This window comes from Lactuca sativa, chromosome 5 (assembly GCF_002870075.4).
Source record: "Lactuca sativa cultivar Salinas chromosome 5, Lsat_Salinas_v11, whole genome shotgun sequence".
In the NCBI taxonomy this organism is placed as follows: Eukaryota; Viridiplantae; Streptophyta; class Magnoliopsida; order Asterales; family Asteraceae; genus Lactuca; species Lactuca sativa.
In genome coordinates, this window is record NC_056627.2 from 346,913,360 (window position 1) to 346,934,485 (window position 21,126).

The 21,126-nt window shown below is 38.4% G+C and overlaps 2 protein-coding genes across 2 annotated transcripts; one reads left to right on the forward strand and one right to left on the reverse strand.

Annotated features, from left to right (window-relative positions):
* Nucleotides 1-14,991: 14,991 nt before the first annotated feature.
* On the reverse strand, nucleotides 14,992-16,141 carry LOC111913056 (uncharacterized). Its single transcript, XM_023908787.2, has one exon. The coding sequence runs from the start codon at nucleotides 16,133-16,135 to the stop codon at nucleotides 15,119-15,121; it is 1,017 nt and encodes a 338-aa protein (XP_023764555.2). The 5' UTR covers nucleotides 16,136-16,141; the 3' UTR covers nucleotides 14,992-15,118.
* A 731-nt stretch (nucleotides 16,142-16,872) lies between these two features.
* Nucleotides 16,873-18,196, forward strand: LOC111913073 (uncharacterized). The gene is made up of 4 exons (XM_023908806.2): nucleotides 16,873-17,156; nucleotides 17,244-17,375; nucleotides 17,494-17,768; nucleotides 17,991-18,196. Exons 1-4 carry the CDS (start codon nucleotides 16,873-16,875, stop codon nucleotides 18,194-18,196), a joined length of 897 nt encoding a protein of 298 aa, XP_023764574.2.
* The last annotated feature ends 2,930 nt before the right edge of the window (nucleotides 18,197-21,126 follow it).

Here is a 21,126-nt window from a genome sequence, read left to right on the forward strand (position 1 = left end):
ACGGCGAAAAGTTTCGCGTTGATTTGGTTCCCATACCATGGCGAGGATTGAAAGTGATTATTGGGATGGACTGGCTGGGGGCCAATGAGGCCATGATCGATTGTGAGCGGCAGCTAGTCCGAGTTCGAACCCCAAGGGGGGAGAATTGGTTATCCACGGAAAGAGGACCACGCAGGGCCCGACCCTCTGTTCAGCTGCGAGGGCAAGGAGTTTTCTTCAACAGGGCTGTATGGGATTTTTGGCCTATGTTTCAGATATGCGAGTGGAGGCAGTGATGGATACCGATAGTGTACCAGTAATGCTGGATTTTAGGGACGTTTTTCCCGAAGAATTACCCGGAGTGCCTCCGGAGAGGCAGGTGGAGTTTCGTATTGACCTGGTACCAGGTGCCGCCCCGATAGCAAAGACACCATATCGGTTGGCGCCACCCGAGATGCAGGAATTATCTGCACAGCTTCAAGAGCTACTAGACCGAGGGTTCATTCGTCCGAGCAGTTCTTTGTGGGGAGCTCCGATCCTTTTCGTGAAAAAGAAGGACGGGTCGCACAGGATGTACATCGATTACAGAGAAATGAATAAGCTGACGGTGAAGAACCGTTATCCTTTGCCTAGGATTGACGACCTGTTTGATCAGCTTCAGGGAGCATCGTGGTTCTTTAAGATTGATCTTCGGTCAGGGTATCATCAGATGAGGATTCGGGATGAGGATATACCGAAGATAACTTTCAGGACTCGTTATGAGCATTACGAGTTCGTGGTGATGCCATTCGGGATCACCAATGCTCCGACCGCGTTCATGGATCTCATGAACCGGGTGTGCAGGCCGATGTTGGATCAGTCGGTGATCGTTTTTATTGATGATATCCTGGTCTACTCCAAGACCAGGGAACAACATGAGCAACATTTGAGAGAGGTGCTGGAGACCTTGAGGACGGAGAAGTTGTATGCGAAGTTCTCCAAGTGTGACTTTTGGTTGCAGGAAGTACAGTTTTTGGGTCATGTCATCAATCAAGAGGGTATTTCGGTTGATCCAGCGAAGGTGGAAGCTGTGATGCGATGGGAAGTACCGAGGAATGCCTAGGAGATTCGTAGTTTCTTGGGATTAGCGGGTTATTATCGGAGATTTATTCAAGATTTCTCCAATACTGCGGTGCCATTGACCCGTTTGACCAAGAAGAATGTGGCTTTTCGATGGAGTGAGGATCAGAAGAGGGCTTTTGAGACCCTGAGGCAGAGGTTATGTGAGGCTCCGATCCTAATATTGCTCGAGGGATTGGACGATTTCGTGGTATATTGTGATGCACTGATTTTAGGACTGCGTGCGGTACTGATGCAGAGGGGACGCGTGATCACATATGCCTCGAGGCAGTTGAAGCCTTACGAGGCAAATTACCCCACACATGACTTGGAGTTGGGGGCAGTGGTGTTTGCCCTCAAGATTTGGAGGCACTATTTATATGGGGTGAAATTCGTTGTGTATACCGATCACAAGAGTCTGAAGTATTTGATGGACCAGCAGAACCTAAATATGCGACAGAGGAGATGGTTGGACGTGCTAAAGGACTATGACTGCGAGATCCTATACCATCCAGGGAAGGCCAATGTAGTGGCCGATGCATTGAGTCGCAAAGCGACGGGGTCGCCAATCAGGGGTATTTGTATGAGGGTGACGGTAAGTCCACCCTTGATAGACATGATTCGAGAGGCTCAGGTCGAGGGGGTGAAGAAAGAGAACTGGAAATCGGAAAGAATTCGGGGGCAATATCCTCTATTTGTTAAGGATAGTCGTGGCTTGTTGACGCAGTGCGGCCGGGTATGGGTGCCGATGACAGGGGGAGTGAGGCAGAGATTGTTAGAGGAGGCGCATAACTCCAAATTTTCTATACACCCAGGTGCAACAAAAATGTATAGGGATTTGAGGCTGAGTTATTGGTGGCCCTGCATGAAGCGGGAGATCGCCGGGTATGTGGAGCGATGCTTGACCTGCAGGAAGGTCAAGGCCGAGCACCAGTGACCTCATGGTAAGGTTCAACCACTACCCATTCCCATGTGGAAGTGGGAAGAGATCACTATGGAATTCATCATGAAGCTACCGCTGACAGCGAGGGGAGTAGATGCCATATGGGTGATCGTGGATAGACTGACGAAGAGTGCTCACTTCATTCCGATCTACGAGAGTATATCTGCAGAGAAGCTGGCAAACATTTATGTTCGAGAGGTGGTGGCTAGGCACGGAGTGCCGGTATCAGTGGTTTCAGATAGGGATGTTTGGTTTACATCCAGGTTTTGGAAGAAGTTCCACGAGGAACTGGGTACTCAGCTGCATTTTAGTACGGCATATCACCCCCAGACCGACGGCCAAAGTGAGAGGACGATCCAGACACTGGAGGATATGCTGCGGGCATGTGTGCTGGATTTCGAAGGGAGTTGGGATACGTACCTCCCACTGGCAGAGTTTTCGTACAATAACAGTTATCATGCCAGTATCGACCGAGCACCATTTGAGATGTTATATGGACGGAGGTGCAGGACCCCAGTGTGCTGGGATGAGGTTGGACATCGAGTGTTGGAGAGCACGGAGGTGGTACTTGAGACCACCGGACTGATTCAGCAGGTGTGTGATTGATTGCGAGTCGCACAGAGTCGCCAGAAGAGTTATGCGGACCGACGGCGGTCAGATCTCGAATTTCAGGAAGGAGACTTTGTCTTACTGAAGGTGTCACATTGGAAAGGGATTATCCGGTTCCGCAAGAGGGGCAAATTGGGACCTTGGTTCATAGGTCCGTTCAGGATCATAGCCCGGGTGGGCAAGGTGGCATATCGTTTAGAGCTCCCAGAGGAGCTTAGTCGGATTCACAACACCTTCCATGTGTCTCAGCTCCAGAAGTGTGTTGCCGACGAATCTTCAGTCATATCCTTGGACGACATTCAGTTGGATGGGAGTCTGAATTATGTCGAGAAACCAGTTGCGATCCTGGACAGGAAGACGAAGAAGCTCTGTAATAAAGAAGTGAAGTTGGTAAAGGTACAATGGCAGCACCGAAAGGGTTCCGAATGGACCTGGGAAGCGGAAGATGAAATGCGAGGTTTCTATCTGGAGTTGTTTGGACCAGCAGGCTTCGAGGATGAAGCCTAATTCAAGCGGGGGAGATTTGTAACACCCTGATCCTCAGGTATTAATAATGATATTTTGGTTTGGTTTTTGAGAACCTACTCGGCGAGTTGGCCTCCCTACTCGTCGAGTAGTAGCGGGTCTGTTCGCGAAGTTTAATGATCTACTCACCGAGTCCATTATGGTACTCGACGAGTAGATTCTGGCAGATGAAACCCTAGATTTTGGGGCCTTGCACCCTATTTAAAGGGTCATTAGCCTCCCTTGGCCTCCCCTTTACAGCTCTTTACCTCCCAAAAACCATGTTTTGAGTGTGAGTGTGTTTCTTGGTGATTTAAAGCTTGAAGGATGGATTTGGTGAAGGAAATTGAGGAATCAAGCTAGAAGAAGCAAAGGACTCGTAGGGATTCAAGATCTACTTCTGTGTAGCACTTTCTGAAGGTATTAAGCTGTCTCTTGGCTCATTTCCACCCAAAACCCTCTTGTGCATGGATTCTAAGAAAGGGCTTTTGTGTTTAAGCCAAGATCTAGAGTTGTAACTTCAGATCTGAACTCCTTTTGGCCATAAGATGCATAAAGTTATCAGTTGGGCTTAGCATGTGCCTTCCCTCAAGTGTATGACTCCATTCCAAGCTTAGATTTGCTATTTTAGGGCCTTAAAGCCTTGCATGCACGTAAAGCTTGCAACTTTACGTGGAAAGCATGCCTCAGGAGCCTAGATCTGTAGTTTGGAAGCATTGCATGGCTCAAAAGAGTCTGTATGGCTTGAGATCTGTTAGGACTCGGCGAGTCGCAGGGGGAGACTCGACGAGTCATATGAAGGCAGGCATGGACTCGACGAGTTGGACGAACAACTCGGCGAGCCCGATGAATATTGCTATGAACTCGACGAGTTGGATGAACAACTCGGCGAGCCGGATGAAGATTACCTAGAACTCGACGAGTTGAAGGAACAACTCGGCGAGTCGAGTAAGATTCCCTTAATTGTTGGATGTTCGTAGACGTGTCGAGTGGCAAGCAAGGAAACTCGGCGAAGGACCTTAGATTATCAATCAAGACCGTATGAACTCGATGAGTCACCTCAATGACTCGACGAGTAGATGTTATCCCGGGAAACTCGGCGAGTCACTAGTTGTACTCGGCGAGTTAGGGTCAACATGGACTATTGACTTAATCTTGGCTATAGTTGACCAGGATGGACTTTGGGGAAATGACTTGATATTGTATGACACTTTTTAGGCAGTTGCGTGGAGCAGCTCGTAGGGTATATTTGGTCGCAAAGTATCAGTTCAGCATTCGTGACAGGTGAGTCTTCTCACCATACCTATGGGTCTAAGACACCAAGGCTGTCCCATTATGTGATTATGATATATATGTTAGACGTTTTGTGTTTTGTTATGTGATTGCATGTTTTGTACGAAGACCCCGGGGGAAGCCCGTGGCATTGGATGTAAGACCATGTGGGGTAGCCCATGGCAGTCCTAGGTGAAGACCATGTGGGGTAGCCCATGGCATTGGATGTAAGGCCATGTGGGGGACCCCATGGCAGTCCTAGGTAAAGACCATGTGGGGTAGCCCATGATAGTCTCACAGGTTTCATGTATGCATGGCTTACATGACATGTGTGTAGCTTTTATAGCTAACATGATATATGATATGTGGTTTGTGTGTGTGTGGTATGCTCTGGGAAACTCACTAAGCAATTCGCTTACAGGTTGTTGATTGTTTCAGGTACTTCAGAGCCTAAGGGCAAAGGCAAGGCGTGATGACGTGGCGTGCACTCTACCTCTCTTTTTGTGTGTTGGGACTCTCTGATGTTTTCAAAAATTACAATGAAATTGTAATAATTGTGAATTGGGAAACAAATGGTTTGGAAATCTATGGATTACAGGAATTGTTTGATTAGTTAAAAATGAAAAATTTCTTGGTAAAAATTGGGTCGTTACACTTCTCCAAGGTGCACCAAGAACACTCCAAAGCACTTAAAAACACTTTTTTTTTCTCACAAGGCTCAATCTAGGGTTAGGGTTTCAAGGGAAGGTGTTGGAGAGGTGGAGGCTGAGAATGGAATTGGTTGGGGGCAGTTAAGTAGCTTAAATAGTAGGGGTGAGCAAAAACAACACTACAACTAAAATTAACCGCAAAAACAACATAAACCGCAACTGCAATCAAAACCGATTGTGAGGTTTTCGGTTTTTCAAAAACCGCAAATTTGCGGTGCGGTGCGGTTATTAGTTTTCAAAAACCATGCAAAAAAGGATTGCACCACATTTATTATATATATATATATATATATATATATATATATATATATATTAATTATTAATATATTAAATATTAAAAATAAGATAAGTTTCATTGATGAAAGAAGGACAAAATTCTAAAAGACGAAAGTGTTAATTTTTTGTTATGTTTAACTTCGGAAAATGGTGAAATTTCATAGTTTTAAGATATTTATTGTTAATTACTAGTGATTTTACGTTTTTAAGATATTAGTTATTTGTGATTTAAGTTAATTGTCTTATACCTTATTCTTTTTTTATTATTACAAGTAATATGTTTGAACTCTTAAAACTGTTTGAACTCTAAACTGCTATTAAAAACCACACAAAATAACCATACCAAATCCACGTGATTAATAACCGAAACAAAAAAAACCCGCACCAAACGGTTTTGAAAATGGATTAACCGCATTTACAGTTAATGGTGAGGTTTGGCCAATAACCGCACCGAACCGCACCGCGCTCACCCCTATTAAATATGACTCAAACCACGAAAATAGGGTTTGGGCACTGATTGTGTATGCCCAACGTAATCAATTTACACCCAGCGTACTCACACATACTCGGTATGCCCAGCGTACGCGGCTGGCCCAAAAATTGTCCTGACTTCAAACGACCATAACTTTTTCGTTCCAACTCCTTTTTTGACATTCTTTATATCCACAGAAAGATATTGAAGAGCTCTACAATATAATCTAAATATCTTGGAGTAAAAACTTCTCGAACAAAAATTCATATTTCATGCAAGAACCCGACCTATGACTTTTCCTTTTCTACCCTTCGGCCTAGAACACAATTTAAAGGTAAAATCTCTTAACTATCATTACCTCCTTCCACTAGGACTAAACTTTGTCTCCTTAAGGCCCAAAACCTCTCACAATCAACTTCCAATCCATGGCTCAAAAATGGCAGGAAACATGATGTTACATTTTTTTTATAGGATATGTCTTAGGGTGTGAAATGGCCAAGTGTCCATTAATTATACTATTATAGAAGTGTCATATTGAACGAAAGGACAGTTAGCATTCGTAAATGAAAATGTGGTTGTCACCTAAACAAACAATTTCTTGATAGATAATGGAAAATTGGGCATACCCAAGTCAAAAATTGTTGCTTGTGCGGCTTCACTGATACACCCTAACCTTCACACCAATCTTTTGCTGATTGATGTGGGTTATGGATACATAGCCCCATTTGGTCCTAGCTTTTGGGAGAAGGTAGACGTTGTTGTCAGCATCGCAAACAATATGAAAGCCAGGTTATGTGTCATCAGTATCAAACACGAACACGACATGTAATTAATATGTTGTGTGATACATGAAGGTATTCCAACACCGTATTTCAATGCATCACCACCACTCTTCTCTTTCTCTAGAACCACACCTCCGGCGAGAAGGTAAGGTTTTTGGTTTGAATTTGATGTTTCATCATTTTTTTTTTAAATTTCATCGGTTAGATTTTGTTGTTTTCTGTGGTTGCATTACCTTTTTGCCTTCACTTTTCTCCTTCTAATGTAGCTCTGTTACGAGGTTATTCACCACACACCTCCGTCTCAATCGTCATCACCACCGTATATTCCTATTCTTCCCACATTCACCACCATAAGTGTCTCTCTCTAAACCCTTTCTCTAACTATGTGTCTAAACCTTTAAATGGTGTACTCAGATTCATGTTTTGTGTTGCAGATCTAAAACATTGTTCAGATATGTGTTTGGTTTTAGGGAAACAGATCGACAAAGATGCAGTTCAAAACAAGCAACATTTCAGATTTAGCAATCCTGGTGAAACAATTTATGGATGGTTTCAGTGCTGAAAGGTGAGTAGTAGACATGAGGCATGGGATGCATAATAATCGTCCACTATAATACTTAACTCTTAATATAGAAATTTCTTTATGTTTATATTACATGTAAGGATATGTACTTATGTTGCTTTTGATGCATATATGCACAAGAAAGATGAAGAAGCTTTGTATCAAGACCTTCCCCTTCAATCTCCTGAGTATAAAACTTTTGGATAGAGCGACAAAAACTTGAACATAAAACTAGAAAACATAATATCAATTATGTAAGTTTTTCTATGATTATTATCTTAAAATTGGCTAATTGAAATATGATTTTCTTGGTAGATGTATTTAATTATCTAAAAAAAATCATGGGTTGATGATTTACCATTAAATAAAAGTAGATTGTTATTTCTTGCATTTACCCATATATATACAATTTGATGTATTAGCTACAATATTAGTAAGCGTGATCACATTTAATATGTTTTAGCATTCCACTTTAAGTATTTTATGTTGGGTCAAAAATATGGTTTATACTTTACTTTTCTGGGCAATTATATTTTTGTGTAATATTTTATGAATTTATGGTCTAGTTTACGGCTGAGTTTACGGCCGTAAATACCTTACGGCCGTAAACTCATTTACGACCCATGTGTGTCCGGCCCATATTCAAGTATAAATAGAGGTGTTAGGGTGAGGAGTAGAGATAGATGAACACAAAGAGAGTTTACGGCCAGAGAGAATAAGGAGCGTATGTGTGTGAATCTTTTGTATCTGGAGCTTTAATTCATATCAATACATACAGAGATTCATAATATTCTTCTTTTCCTTCTCTTCTTTCTTGATCTGACATCATTCGTTTGATTGGGATTCCGCACAATCAAACGGATCTGACTGATACACGGGCAGATTAGGGACTTACAATTGGTATCAGAGTCTGGTTGTATCAGTCAAAAGGATTTATTGTTTCGTCTGGAATCTGAATAATTGGTGTTTCCAGTCCAAGCTTACGGCCGTAAACACCGATTTCTTGGGCCGTAAACCCTATTTTGGGGCATTATTTGATCTTATTTTCAAAATATTTTTGCGTTTTTGGATAGATCTCGCAAAAATAAGGGGGGTTTATTCTTCGTGCTTTTCATAAAAAATGGTTTTTGATCGAGTTTTGGAGCTTCAAAGTCGAAAAATCGTTGTTTTTCAAGTAATCGTTGAAGGGTTCACGGCCGGAGTTTACGGCCGGCGGCGGGGTTCACGTTTACGGCTAGGGTGCACCGGAGCTTACAGCCAATCGGAAATAGTTCTCGGCTCGGATTGCGGCTCCGTTTGCGGCTTGAAGGCTCGGCTCAGTGGCCGGCTAAGCAGCAACTCGCATCGCAGCTTCAAATCAAAAAGAGGGAGCGACTTTGCAACGGACAGGAATCGAACCCAGGACCAGCGACTTACCAACTGAGCTGACTTCCCTCACGTTACTTCCCTTCGAAATTTAGTTCAAAACCTGTCTTTCTCGGTTCCCATTTTCGCAATTTGACAAAATCAGCCCAAAAGTTCAAAATTTTATTTTTAAAATCCTTTTTCAACCCAAAAATTTTAGTTTTTAAAATTTGACTTTTAATTTTGACTTTTTACTTAAATTTTTGACTTTGACTTTGAAAATTTGACCTTTGACTTTAAGAACTTTGACTTTCTCGTTTAACTTTTAAAATTTCAAATTTAGCTTTTCGGTTTGACTTTTCAAGTTTGACTTTTGAGTTTGATTTTTTAAATTTGACTTTTAAGGTTGACTTTAAAAAAAAGGGGCATTTTAAATTTGACGTTTAATTTTTATCTTAGCTTCTAGTTGTGTTTTTTAATTAATTTTAAGGTCTACGAGGGAGTTGAAAACATGAAAGAGAGTCGTCAGGATATGTTAAGACAAAATTTCAACTTTTTCGATTTTATCCCTGGAGAAACCCTTGAAACTCAGTTGCAGCGATTTTCTACACTCACTACTGAGATGAATATAGCTGAGATCTTCTTGACTAAGTCCGAGATCAACAAAAAGCTATTGAATTCACTTCCAAAATCGTGGGATATGAATGTGGCTGACATCAAGAAGACAAAAGATCTCAATCGTCTTAGTCTGGCTGATATAATTGAAGAACTTAACGCTTTGAATTGTCAAGAAACAATGAGTTCAGCAAACCTTCCGGTCAATGAAGTGTCGTGTTCTCATTCATGTGAAGTTTCATGTTCTCAATCATGTGAAGATACGATTAAATTTCTTCGGAATCAAATTGATTTATTTAAAAGAGAAGTTGAGGACCTGAGATATGAAGGATATCAACTCAGGAAAGGACAGAAACCCCTGAAGGCTGAGTTAGAAGCAAAAACCAGGGACTTTAGGAAACTTCAGGAAGACTACAGTAACAAATGTGAAAACTATGATTATGTAGTCAAACAAAATGCTGAGCTAGTGGCTAAAGTTGAATCTTTGAAAGGAAAGTTTGAAACCGCCAAACTTGATGTTAGAAAATATGATTTCTCAAGTGAGGTGGTTGCAAATATGATAGACCAAAGCATGCAGTTTAAAAGAAATCAAAACAAGGGTCTAGGGTATGATAGTGTACCTCCTCCTTACAATCATAACTACACATCCATCCCTATGAAACAAGAAGAAATTGACAGGGAGCCACATCTTCGATATGGCAAACGAGTTGGATTTGTGTCAGGAGGAGTTATTAATGTTGAAAATACTGATGCTTCTGTTACATGTACAGGTAAAGTAGTAGAGGATGAGAACAAGGGGAGTTCTTCTGAACAAACAAACGACCCCTTGAACTGTAAATATGTTGCTTCTAATCAACCTGCCGTTGGTAAATACAGGCCACCAATTCCAACGCAACAGAGTGCCTATTGCAAGCGTGCATCTGGGAACAATAAGAGACAAGGCAAAGATACGCCACCAGGGGCAGGAAGAGATAACTTCACAGTGAAGAAAAAGACTTGCTTTCACTGTGGAACACCTGGACACATTGCCCGAAACTGTCCTAATCGCGCATACGTTCCATACTGCGCACAAGAATGGCAAAACGCGCCAAGTGGGAGATACTTCAAAAGAAACCCTTCCAGGTCACGTTCAGACAATGGTGACTGGAACGCGCAGAAGGCCAAGAATCAAACCCACAAGGCAAAGAATCTGAATCCCAAGGGAAAGACGGAAATGTCGGCCCAGAAGTCTAGTTCAAGACATGCTCCTGTGAAGCCAAGACCGGTTAGGTCAAAGTCATTTAGGCAGACGACTTCAAGTTCCAAATCAAGTACCGAGCCACCCATCGGATCGAAAAAGAAATGGGTTAAACCCAACTACCAATGGGTACCAAAGGCTCAATCTCCCAAATCAACTAATGACTCTAATATTTCTTCATCTTCTGTTTGTGATAAACAGGATATGTCATGGGAGAAGGTACCGTGCAAGGATGACAAAGGTCGACCCAATTTCAAAATGGACTGGGTTCCAAAGACCAACTGATCCCGCTCTGTGCTGGAGCAGCTATGGAGGCATATCATCAGACTTCGGTTTGTTGGTAGTGGCTGCTCCTGGCATATGATTGGGGACATCTCTCAACTGTACAACACTCAGAACATTGTTTGAGAGCATGTGTCCTTTTGCGGGAAAGGAAGAAAAGAATGGATCACATGGGGTTAGTGCTTAATGATATGAAGAATTTTCGAATTTGTTCTGAGATTATGCGTGCTGTTCTCAGACCTTCTGGATGCAGATTCAATCGGTGAATTACGGTTTGCGTTTTCTTCTGTATACTCCCAAGTTTTTCTTAACCTGATTCGCTTTAAAGACTAATTTTTGTTTTAGGATAGTTTAAATTTACGCATTTACTTTCGTGTCTCTCCTATGCACAAATTTAGGGGGAGAAATAAAAACAAAACAAAAATTAGAAAATTTTCAAAAATCCAAAAACATCAGAAAATCAGAATATAAAAAATATATTGGTTATGAAATGTGTTTGAGGGAGATGTTTTGGGAAGTGATATTATCAAGTGATACCAGGCAACCTAAGTCTGCGTAACGTACCCGAAGTTGAAGGGTCTATGCTCTGGTTTGATGCGTCGGTAGGCACGAAAAATTTTAAATGGACTTGACTAGGGAGAGTTGAACTTAGGAAATTTATAGACTTGACAAATCTTGAACTAGTTAGATACGTTCAGCCTAACAATACGACGCTCGGATAGGTTGAGCAGGGAGATATATATGGGAATCTACTCGTCACATTAAATGAACCCGTACTTGGAACCGTGGTTTAACTTTTCCTCGATGTGCGGATTCTGTCCTTAATTCCGGTTGGATGGGGCGATTGGTAAATTCCGATAAATTAGGTCTGTAGAATATCATTTTCTTTCTTTCCGTCTGTTAGTCATATGTTGTCTCCTTTGCGTGACTTCCAATCCGACCTGGTACATAACATATGCAACTCTATTTCTCTGCAGGCTATATATAAATGTGTGAAATACTTCTTATCTGTTAGCCATATGCTGTCTCCTTTGCGCGACTTCTAATCCGACCTGGTACACAACATATGCAACCTTCTTCTTCTCAACCCCTCTGAAGTGATAAGTAATAGAATTCTGAATCTCTTCTCTCTCTGAATGGTTGTCTGCTCACCCGGTGTAAGGAGTACTCTGGAAGTTCTTGATGGCTGGGGCATATCAGGAAGCGGGAAACACGTTCCAGTACACTTAAAATTGAACTCATACAGATTGTCTGTAGATCTCACTGCTCAATTTAGGTGGACAACAATATCTCTGGTCGTCGTCAGATGAATGGACCTAAAGATATAGTATCTAAGAAATTAGGATCAGATATAAATTTTAGGTTTTTAAGTTCATCTTGTCTTGTAACAAATAGAATATCCTAAATTTGTCATAATTTTTCGTGTTTAAGTGGACAACAATACCGACGATCGACCAGACAAAGATGTGAATATGAAAGGTACCGACAAGTGGATAAAGGTTGTCTAAAAACTTTGATCCCAAATCACTCTTAAAGTTAGATATCAATTTTAATTTTGTTAAATTTGTCATTGTTTCTTCTAATTTAAAATATTAGGGGAGAATTAATAATTTAAAATCAAACAAAAAAAAAATTAAAAATCCAAAAATAGTGTTATTTCTGTTTTATTTCTTGTTCAGAAAAATCAAAAATCCAAAAATATTTTTGTTTCTATTTTAATTTGTGTGCTAAGTTTTCTTTTAGTTTTGTTTTTGTCTTGAATAGTGATTTCAGGTATAGATAAGACTCATGGAGTTTGTGTTGAAGATTTCTGAGCCAAAGGCTTCGTCCGTGAGCATCGAAGAATTCGCATTCGAAGGAGCAAGAAATGAAGATCATTCTTTCAACATTCAATCCTTCAACCCCAGAAGCAAGGTGAAGCTGCAATTGAAGATTATGTGACGGATTGCATTGAAGCCTCCTCAATCAGTCTGCTGCTATCTTTGTACCTGTTGAAGTGATCCAGAAGATTTGTTCTCTCTGATGTTCTCTCTGAAGATTCTCAAGTTGAAAGCGCTATCTTTCAAGAATCAGTACATCAAGCCTCCTCACCCAACGTGCGTTCAATGCCAAATTCTGAAGAAAAGCCCAACTGCTCAAGATGAAGTCATTCATTGAAGATTCATCAAGTTCATCTTGAAGTCGTGAAGAATTTGAAGATTAATGCTGAAGTCAAGTTCCCAATGAAGATTATCAAGAAAGCCAGCTACTTTTTAGGAGGAGCTTGTTGGGTCATTAAGAAAAGAAAGCTATAAACCAAGGGGGAGATTGTTGGGTCAAAAATATGGTTTATACTTTACTTTTCTGGGCACTTATATTTTTGTGTAATATTTTATGAATTTATGGTCTAGTTTACGGCCGTAAACACCTTACGGCCGTAAACTCATTTATGACCCATGTGTGTCCGGCCCATATTCAAGTATAAATAGAGGTGTTAGGGTGAGGAGTAGAGATAGATGAACACGAAGAGAGTTTACGGCCAGAGAGAATAAGGAGCGTATGTGTGTGAATCTTTTGTATCTGGAGCTTTAATTTATATCAATACATACAGAGATTTATAATATTCTTCTTCTCATTCTCTTCTTTCTTTATCTGACATCATCCGTTTGATTGAGATTCCGCACCATCAAACGGATCTGACTGATACACGGGCATATTAGAGACTTACATTTTCCTATTATAGCCCTCTACCTTGAAAAACATTTTCAATGTCATCATATAATTGGTTTTGATGTTCAAATCATTTGTTTTGCCAAATTGATTAAACCAACAATTTGTTGGAAGAGATCACATCGATGTTTATCTTTTATATTATTATTGATGTTAATCTTTTATATTGTTTAATTGTGTAACATTTAGAAAACATTATAACTTTACTAAAAATAACTATTATGATAAACTTTTAACTTTTATAAGAGAACTTTAAGATGTTGAATACGGCTAGAAGTTTTAAACACATCCGTGTATCTTTTATAACTTTTACTTGAAAAATTTTTATGGTAATAATTTTAATAATATATGAATGCTTGGATCTTAATTTCTAGAATACATTTAATTTTTAGGACGAAAATGCTTTAAAAGACTAAAACTTCTTTCAGTTTTAACTAATAATCCTTCATGGTAGTTTTTTTTCGAGATAAAAATTTGAAATATTCATTGCACAAAAACAGTCATATCCCAGTAATGACTTAATTTATTAACAAACGTCCAAATTTACATATAATACTATTATTCCCAACACATTAAAATCATTACAAAATAGTAAGTATGATAACCACAATGACATGTTATTTTTCAACAATCACCGGTTATTCGCTATATTTTATTCATCTTTATAAGCAGTTGTTTGTGTAGTAGCTAGAATTGGCATTGTTTTACATCATTTTTGCTTTTAGATTTATTATTGTAGTGAGTTGGTCTCAATGGCTGCATACACTTCACGTTACCCATATGAAGTTGTTCTTAAGCTTGTTATCAGAATTGAAAAAACCGAACCCAAACCGAAAAACCTCAAATTTTTTCAAATTGCAAATTGCTCGGTTAGGTTAATATATTAAGTCATTATACTCCTATTAATAATAATAATAAAATTAATAAAAGAAACAAGTACTTGTGTATTTAACTCTTCAAGTTAGCTCATTAAATAAAAAAGAAACAATCCTTTAATTTCAAGACCCTCACTAAGTATTTAATTCATTTTATTTCAAATATATAGTTAAAAGTACGCGACCTTATTAAATCTTCTTTCAATTAAACACTATTATATAAAAAATCTCATTACTCATTAGGTTTCACGATAAATTTGAGAAAAAAAATAGAGTCTAACATATCTTATGTTTTTACTAATAATATTGTATTTGGTAAAATTATATGATACTATGAGATACCTTATTATATAGATTTTATTTAGAGACAAAACACTTGGGCCCATACACATGACTAATATTATTGGGTCGGAGTGTAATTATAATTTAGGCCCGAATTTAGGTTAAGGACCGACCTTAAAGTGTATCACGATCAAATTAATTGCTTGTTAATTATGATTAATAAAGATAATAATTTGCTTCTAAAAATATTTATTTTATTTTATTGGCAACAAAAAATCTAATTATTTAACAGTCAACAAGATTAAAAGACCAAGTTCCCGCCTTTTTTTCAAATCAACCCAAACCCAACAAATAAGAGTTATTTACGACCATTTGAATTTGAAATTAGCTAAATTTTCGTAAAATGGCTGATCACAAGTTCAGAAATCAGATCATCAGATAATCAGATAATGATAATAAACAAGTAATCAACAATTTGTAGGAAAACTAAAAGAATGATAAACAATCATTCTTTGTATATATCTCCATTAAAGATCCAAAAAGAAAACTAATTATAATTACTGAAACTTACGAATAATAACCATTCCCTGATTCGCCACGATCGAAAGGTCCATCTGGATCAACTTGTTTGCATAACCCTAAATACGTCAAGAACAGAACCCTATCTTTCGCACCAGTTCGATGGTGTCCAGTGTGTTTACAGAAATACTTCAATTGATCCAAAGTACAGCATCCAAGCATCTGTCCCAAAAGCAAGAACAACCAGTTCACAGACTTCTTCTTCTCAGCCATCTTCGGCTTCACGCAGTTGTCTTGATGACATAACTTGCATGTGGGCAACGTTGGATTCATCCATGTCGCCGGAGCTCGTTCACGGAAACGGTACTTGTTCTCCGCCACGTAATGGGAGACTTCCGAGAACTTTTGAACGAGATTGTATTCGATTTGGTAGCTTTCATCACAACGCTTGCAATGTACGTCGCCGGAGATGGTGGTGATGCCGATTTCAGTTAGGTAGTTCCGGCTGTGTACTTGAGCACGGCGGTCGGTTGCCCATGGGAAAGGTGGTTGGATGGTTGGAGGTTTACCTTGTCGTGGTGCATGTGTAGGGTTTCTACGTTGGCGACGTGTGGCAGGTGGTGCGACCACTACTGATTGCGGTTGTGGGACGTGGGTTGAGGGGAGTTCGTGACGGTTATCATCTGGTTGTGGTGGTGGTGGTTGCTCCGGCTCCGGTGTAGATTGTGGGAAGTAGACGCACATTCTAAGGTCTTTCTGGATATTGAAATCTTGGTTTTCGTTAAGCGGCGGTGGTGGTGGGAACAACGGTGGTTGTTGTGGTTGTTGAGGTTGTTCCGGTGCCAGAGTTGATGGTTCGAAGTAGAAACACAGTCGAAGGTCGGTGTGGATATTCAGGTCTTGATCTTCGGTGAGCGGCGGTGGTGGTGACGGCGGAGGTGGCGATGCCATTTGAATGCCGATCTGTATTGGCTCTATTTCAAGGCGGGGACGAGTTCTTGACGCCATGGATTCAGATTCATCAGGAAAATCTTCATCACGAAGTGAAAGCTTTCTTGTTTTCATGATTGGTTGTTTGTTTTTCATGATTGGTTGTTTGTGATGATTAGAGAGAGATTAAGAGATTAAATAGAAGAATCGCTTCTGTTGTAGGATTCAGGAGATAGACTTCTTTCGAACTTCGAATTCTTCTTTCCAAATTCTATCTTTTTCCTATTTTGGTGGACAGTTTTACAATACACAATTAAAATATTATTAAATAAAATTTTATCTTTTAAAAACATTAATTTATTATCATGTAAACAAACTGTAATCCGCTTCCTTTTCAAATACAACTGTATTTAATTTATTATTAATAAAATACAATTTAATCAACCCGATATTACATATTTTTTTGTTTAATAACATGATGTCTAGCTAGTATTTACAGAAAATCAAAATGTTCCTAGCTTGTTAACATTTACTTTTCCAGTTCCTTAAAATAAAATATTTCTTTTAGTCTCTTGGGTGTGGGCAACGCCATTCAGGCGTTATCTGATGTGGCAGCGCCATAACGACGCCATAATAGGGGAACACCGCCCCGAGTAGCCGTTATTACGTGTTATGTTACCATACGTTATCATGATCACGGGCTATAACGCGTTGAATAAATCAAACGGTTGAATTTTCGACCGTTTTTCAAACGGTAATATTAAAAAAAAAAATTACACTATAAAATATATACAACTTATATCATTTTTAACTACAAAAAACATAAATCTCTCTCAACTACATAATTCTTTCAATATTTCAAAACCGAAAATATGAATCGTCTTGATCCGGCTCATCCGTTCAATGATGATAACGACGATGACGATTTGTACGTGACTATGATGTACCAGTATTATATGGATAACGTACTACAGTCAGATCCAGCTCCACTACTCACGCGACGTGCGGCGTTAAATAGAGATCGTGAGGAAGGGCATAGACGTCTAGTTAACGATTACTTTGCGGAAAATTGTGTCTACCAGCCAAGCGATTTCAAAAGAAGATTTCGTTTGCAAAAAAATGTTTTCCAAATGATAGCCAACGCTATGGAAGCAAGGTATCATTTGACTCAGCTTTTATAATTTACAAAATGTCACTTTTAGATAAAATAAATAAAACTTTTGCATGTTTAATATTTAATTAGGTATGAATTTTTCCAAATGAGATATGATGCTAGAGGCAAACGAGGCTTCACAGGGTTGCAAAAATGTGTAGCTGCAATTAAACTTATGGCAATGGGGGAGTCGCCCGATTCTGTTGACGATTATATGAGAATGTCTGAGAGGACCGCACGAGAAAATGTCAAGGTATCATTTGACTCAGCTTTTATAATTTAAAAAATGTCACTTTTAGATAAAATAAATAAAAATTTTGCATGTTTAATATTTAATTAGGTATGAATTTTTCCAAATGAGATATGATGCTAGAGGCAAACGAGGCTTCATAGGGTTGCAAAAATATGTAGCTGTAATTAAACTTATGGCAATGGGGGAGTCGCCCGATTCTGTTGATGATTATATGAGAATGTCTGAGAGGACCACACGAGAAAGTTTTTATTTATTGGCAAGAGATGTTGTCGAAACCTTCGGTGATCAATACTTGCGCAAACCTTCGTTGTATGATATGCAACAACTATATGCGGCGCATGAAGAAAGACATGGTTTTCCGGGTATGCTTGGGAGCATTGACTGCACACACTGGAAATGGAGAAATTGCCCCGTGGCGTGGAAAGGCCAGTATTCGAGCGGTCATCATGGAGCGCCTTCGTTGGTATTAGAGGCCGTTGCTTCACAAGATTTATGGATTTGACATGCTTTTTTCGGGGTTGTGGGTTCTAACAACGACGTCAACGTTCTCGATCAATCATCAATATTTGACGACCTTTTGTCAGGAAAAGCACCGGATGCTCCTTTCATAGTGAATGGAAATGAATATAAGTTTGAGTATTATCTTACAGACGGAATATATCCACAATATTCCACGTTTGTGAAGGCGTTTCGACACCCAATATATCCAAGAGACAAATATTTCAAGAGACGACAAGAAGGAGCACGTAAGGACGTTGAACGTGCTTTTGGGGTTTTGAAATCAAAATGACACATAGTTGAACATGCAGCGAGACCTTATGAGTTAGATACTCTATGATATATCATGTATGCATGTATCATAATGCATAACATGGTTGTCGAAGATAAAGGACGCAATATTGCAACGTATTCACCTACGGAACCAAGACATGTGCAATTTCAACCAGGGACATCAGAATATTTACATAGAGTGGTTGATATTCAAGATCAGCGAAAACACAAGCAACTTCGTGAAGACTTGGCGGATTACATCTATGTTGGTCATGAAGATGAAGATGAATAGTTTTAGGGCAAAAAATATAGGTTTTATCATTTTTTTTTTTGTTTTTTTTGTTTTTTTAGGTTTTTAAATGTGTTTGTGTTTTGTTGTAATTTTGTTATGTTGTTTTTAATTTAAGATTTATTAAAATTTTATTTTTACGTTTCAAATATAACGCGTTAAATAAAAAAAAATTCGAAATATAGAAAAAAAACATAAAAAAAAATAAAAAATAAAATAGAAAATAATTGGTGTTATCACATATTATTAGATGTTGCCCATTTCCACAGTGGGTGTTATAACACCACGTATGAGTAGGATGCTGACATGACACCTTTTGGGTGTGGTAACATGTGATAACATGTTGCCCACACCTAGTAGTCTTAAAAACTAGTTAAATAGTTAAATCAGTTTTGTTTTCGCCTATTAAATCCAAAATGTGTGATGTATTTTTGTCAATGGTAAAAAGATGTCATCTAGGCATCACATCTGTTTTTATATTTTTTATAAAATTTACCTACCATTTAGGGTATGGTAATGGTTTTATCTATGAACTTTTTTTTATTTTCATTTTTTTAATAAAAAACATACTAAAATTTAAAATAATGTAAAAATAAAAATTACATTTTAGAAATCCTAAAAATAAAAAATAACATGAAATTAAAAATTACAATAAAAACCTAAAAAATAAAAAAATAAATAAAAACATGAAGTGAAATTTAAAAAACAAGAAAAACATATCATCCAAATTTCACTTGCGTTTGAGCTTATATTTTTCACGAATCGAAACCTTTACCACTTTAGCCATCTCCAAATCTTCGGCGTTGAGGTGCCTCACATCTTGCATCAACAATGAATATTTTGTGAGTCGGACACTTTCAGCCATACACTTCTCTAAAGTTGTATTCAATTGTGCCATTTGTGCCGTCATTTCCGCCGATTTAACTGACCACTCGGTTCAAACCGACGAATTTGAACATGTCGTTTTCCTTTTTTCTTTTTCTCGAGTTTTTGTTTTGTCCATTCCCATGGGACGAGGAGGCGGGTCTATTTCTTCGATGTTGTCATTATCATCATTAAGAGTAACGCCTACGTGACCATTCGACGAAACTTGTTGTGAGCTCGAATATGAAGATGTTCAACTTTTTTTTTGGCAGATTAGCAATTTCTTCATGTGTTGCAAGTTCCTTCCACCTAACACTTTTTTTTTTGACAACTTCCCACATATGAATAAACTTAAAAGACTTTAGCATGTCATCTTGGAATGTAGCGTGCATTTTTTCAACAAACTCGCCTCATTTTCTCCGCTAGCCCATTGCTTTTCAAAGTTTGTGTAACTTCCGTTCCAATGTGTCATGAGTTTGTTAACAAGATTCAATTTTGAGTTACATTGGTCGGACGTCCGGTAATCTGGATCTTGACCCATTCTCTTACAAAACCGCTCTGTAATACATAACCAAAATTGATCACACGATTGACCCTTTCTTGTGTCGCCGTCTTCGGATATGTCGACCCATGCATTTGCTAACTCGGTTTCTTCTTTTTGTGTCCATCTTCTCGGATCGGTTTTCCCTTTTTTTTATTGAGGTTGTTTTTCACTTTTTCTTAGTGTTCAGAATCGGAAAGAATTTTGGTTGAAGGTGTGAAAGACGATTGTGATTGAAATTGGAATTGGGTTTGGGATGGTTGGGTTTGCGGTTGAGATTTGAATTAGAATTGTTATGACATTTGAAATTGTGAATAATAGCTAGGAATATCATCCATTTGTGGTTGGTAAGGTGTTGGTGATATCGGATCGTAACTGAAAAGTGCGAACGGGTTAAAAACATTTTGGTTTGGAGCATTTTGATTGGAAGAGTTTGGATTGTTGGAAAACATTTTAATTAAAAAATGTGTAAATTGATAATGTGTTGAAAGAATGGTATGTAGATATATAATAGTAAATTTGTTTTAAAAAACATGCAAAACTATCCATTGCCAACGTTCATTTCCTTCCAACGGTCATATTTTCAAACATTTCACCCCTATAGAAACCTACCGCCGGTATTATACCGGCGGTAAAAGAGATGTTGCGGCCCGGTGTTTACCGGCGGTAAACCATCTATATCAACATACCTCCGGTGAAATATTTTTTATGATACCGTTTAGCCTTAATTAAATATTATAATATCTGATAAGTGTTTGATTATTTGAATTTTGGAGGATTTAACTAATAATGGATATTAACAGTGAATTATAACCGAGGATAAGTTCATGTAGATATATGATCATAAAGATATGCTTATACGCATGTATGTAAATATCCATTATTTGAATTTTTTGTACAACATGCTAATCAACACTATAAAAATATATATTTTCATTAATTAGATAATAAAACGGGAATTGTAAAATAGATGATGGACATAAATGTCAAATATCAGACAAACTATTTTCAATTCTAAATCTAATGTTAAAGTGTATAATATATTGAAAAATCATAAATTCATAATGATGGTGTCAAACAATGAATTTTACTAGCTAGTTAGGAATAAGGTTGTTTGTGTTTCGAATATGAGGTGAAATTACGGAAATGCCCATAATCATAATATGGCAAATGAGGAGTTTTTAACCAAATAGGTGTTTTAAAAAAACTTATTTACCTAATAGGTATACTTTTAAACTTATTTACCAAAATGGGG

Coding starts and splice junctions, on each gene's coding strand:
- LOC111913056 (XM_023908787.2), bottom strand. CDS start 16,135: ATGAAAACAAGAAAGCTTTCACTTCGTGATGAAGATTTTCCTGATGAA.
- LOC111913073 (XM_023908806.2), top strand. CDS start 16,873: ATGAATCGTCTTGATCCGGCTCATCCGTTCAATGATGATAACGACGAT. Junction 17,157..17,243: donor GCCAACGCTATGGAAGCAAG/GTATCATTTGAC, acceptor ATATTTAATTAG/GTATGAATTTTTCCAAATGA. Junction 17,376..17,493: donor GTTGACGATTATATGAGAAT/GTCTGAGAGGAC, acceptor ATATTTAATTAG/GTATGAATTTTTCCAAATGA.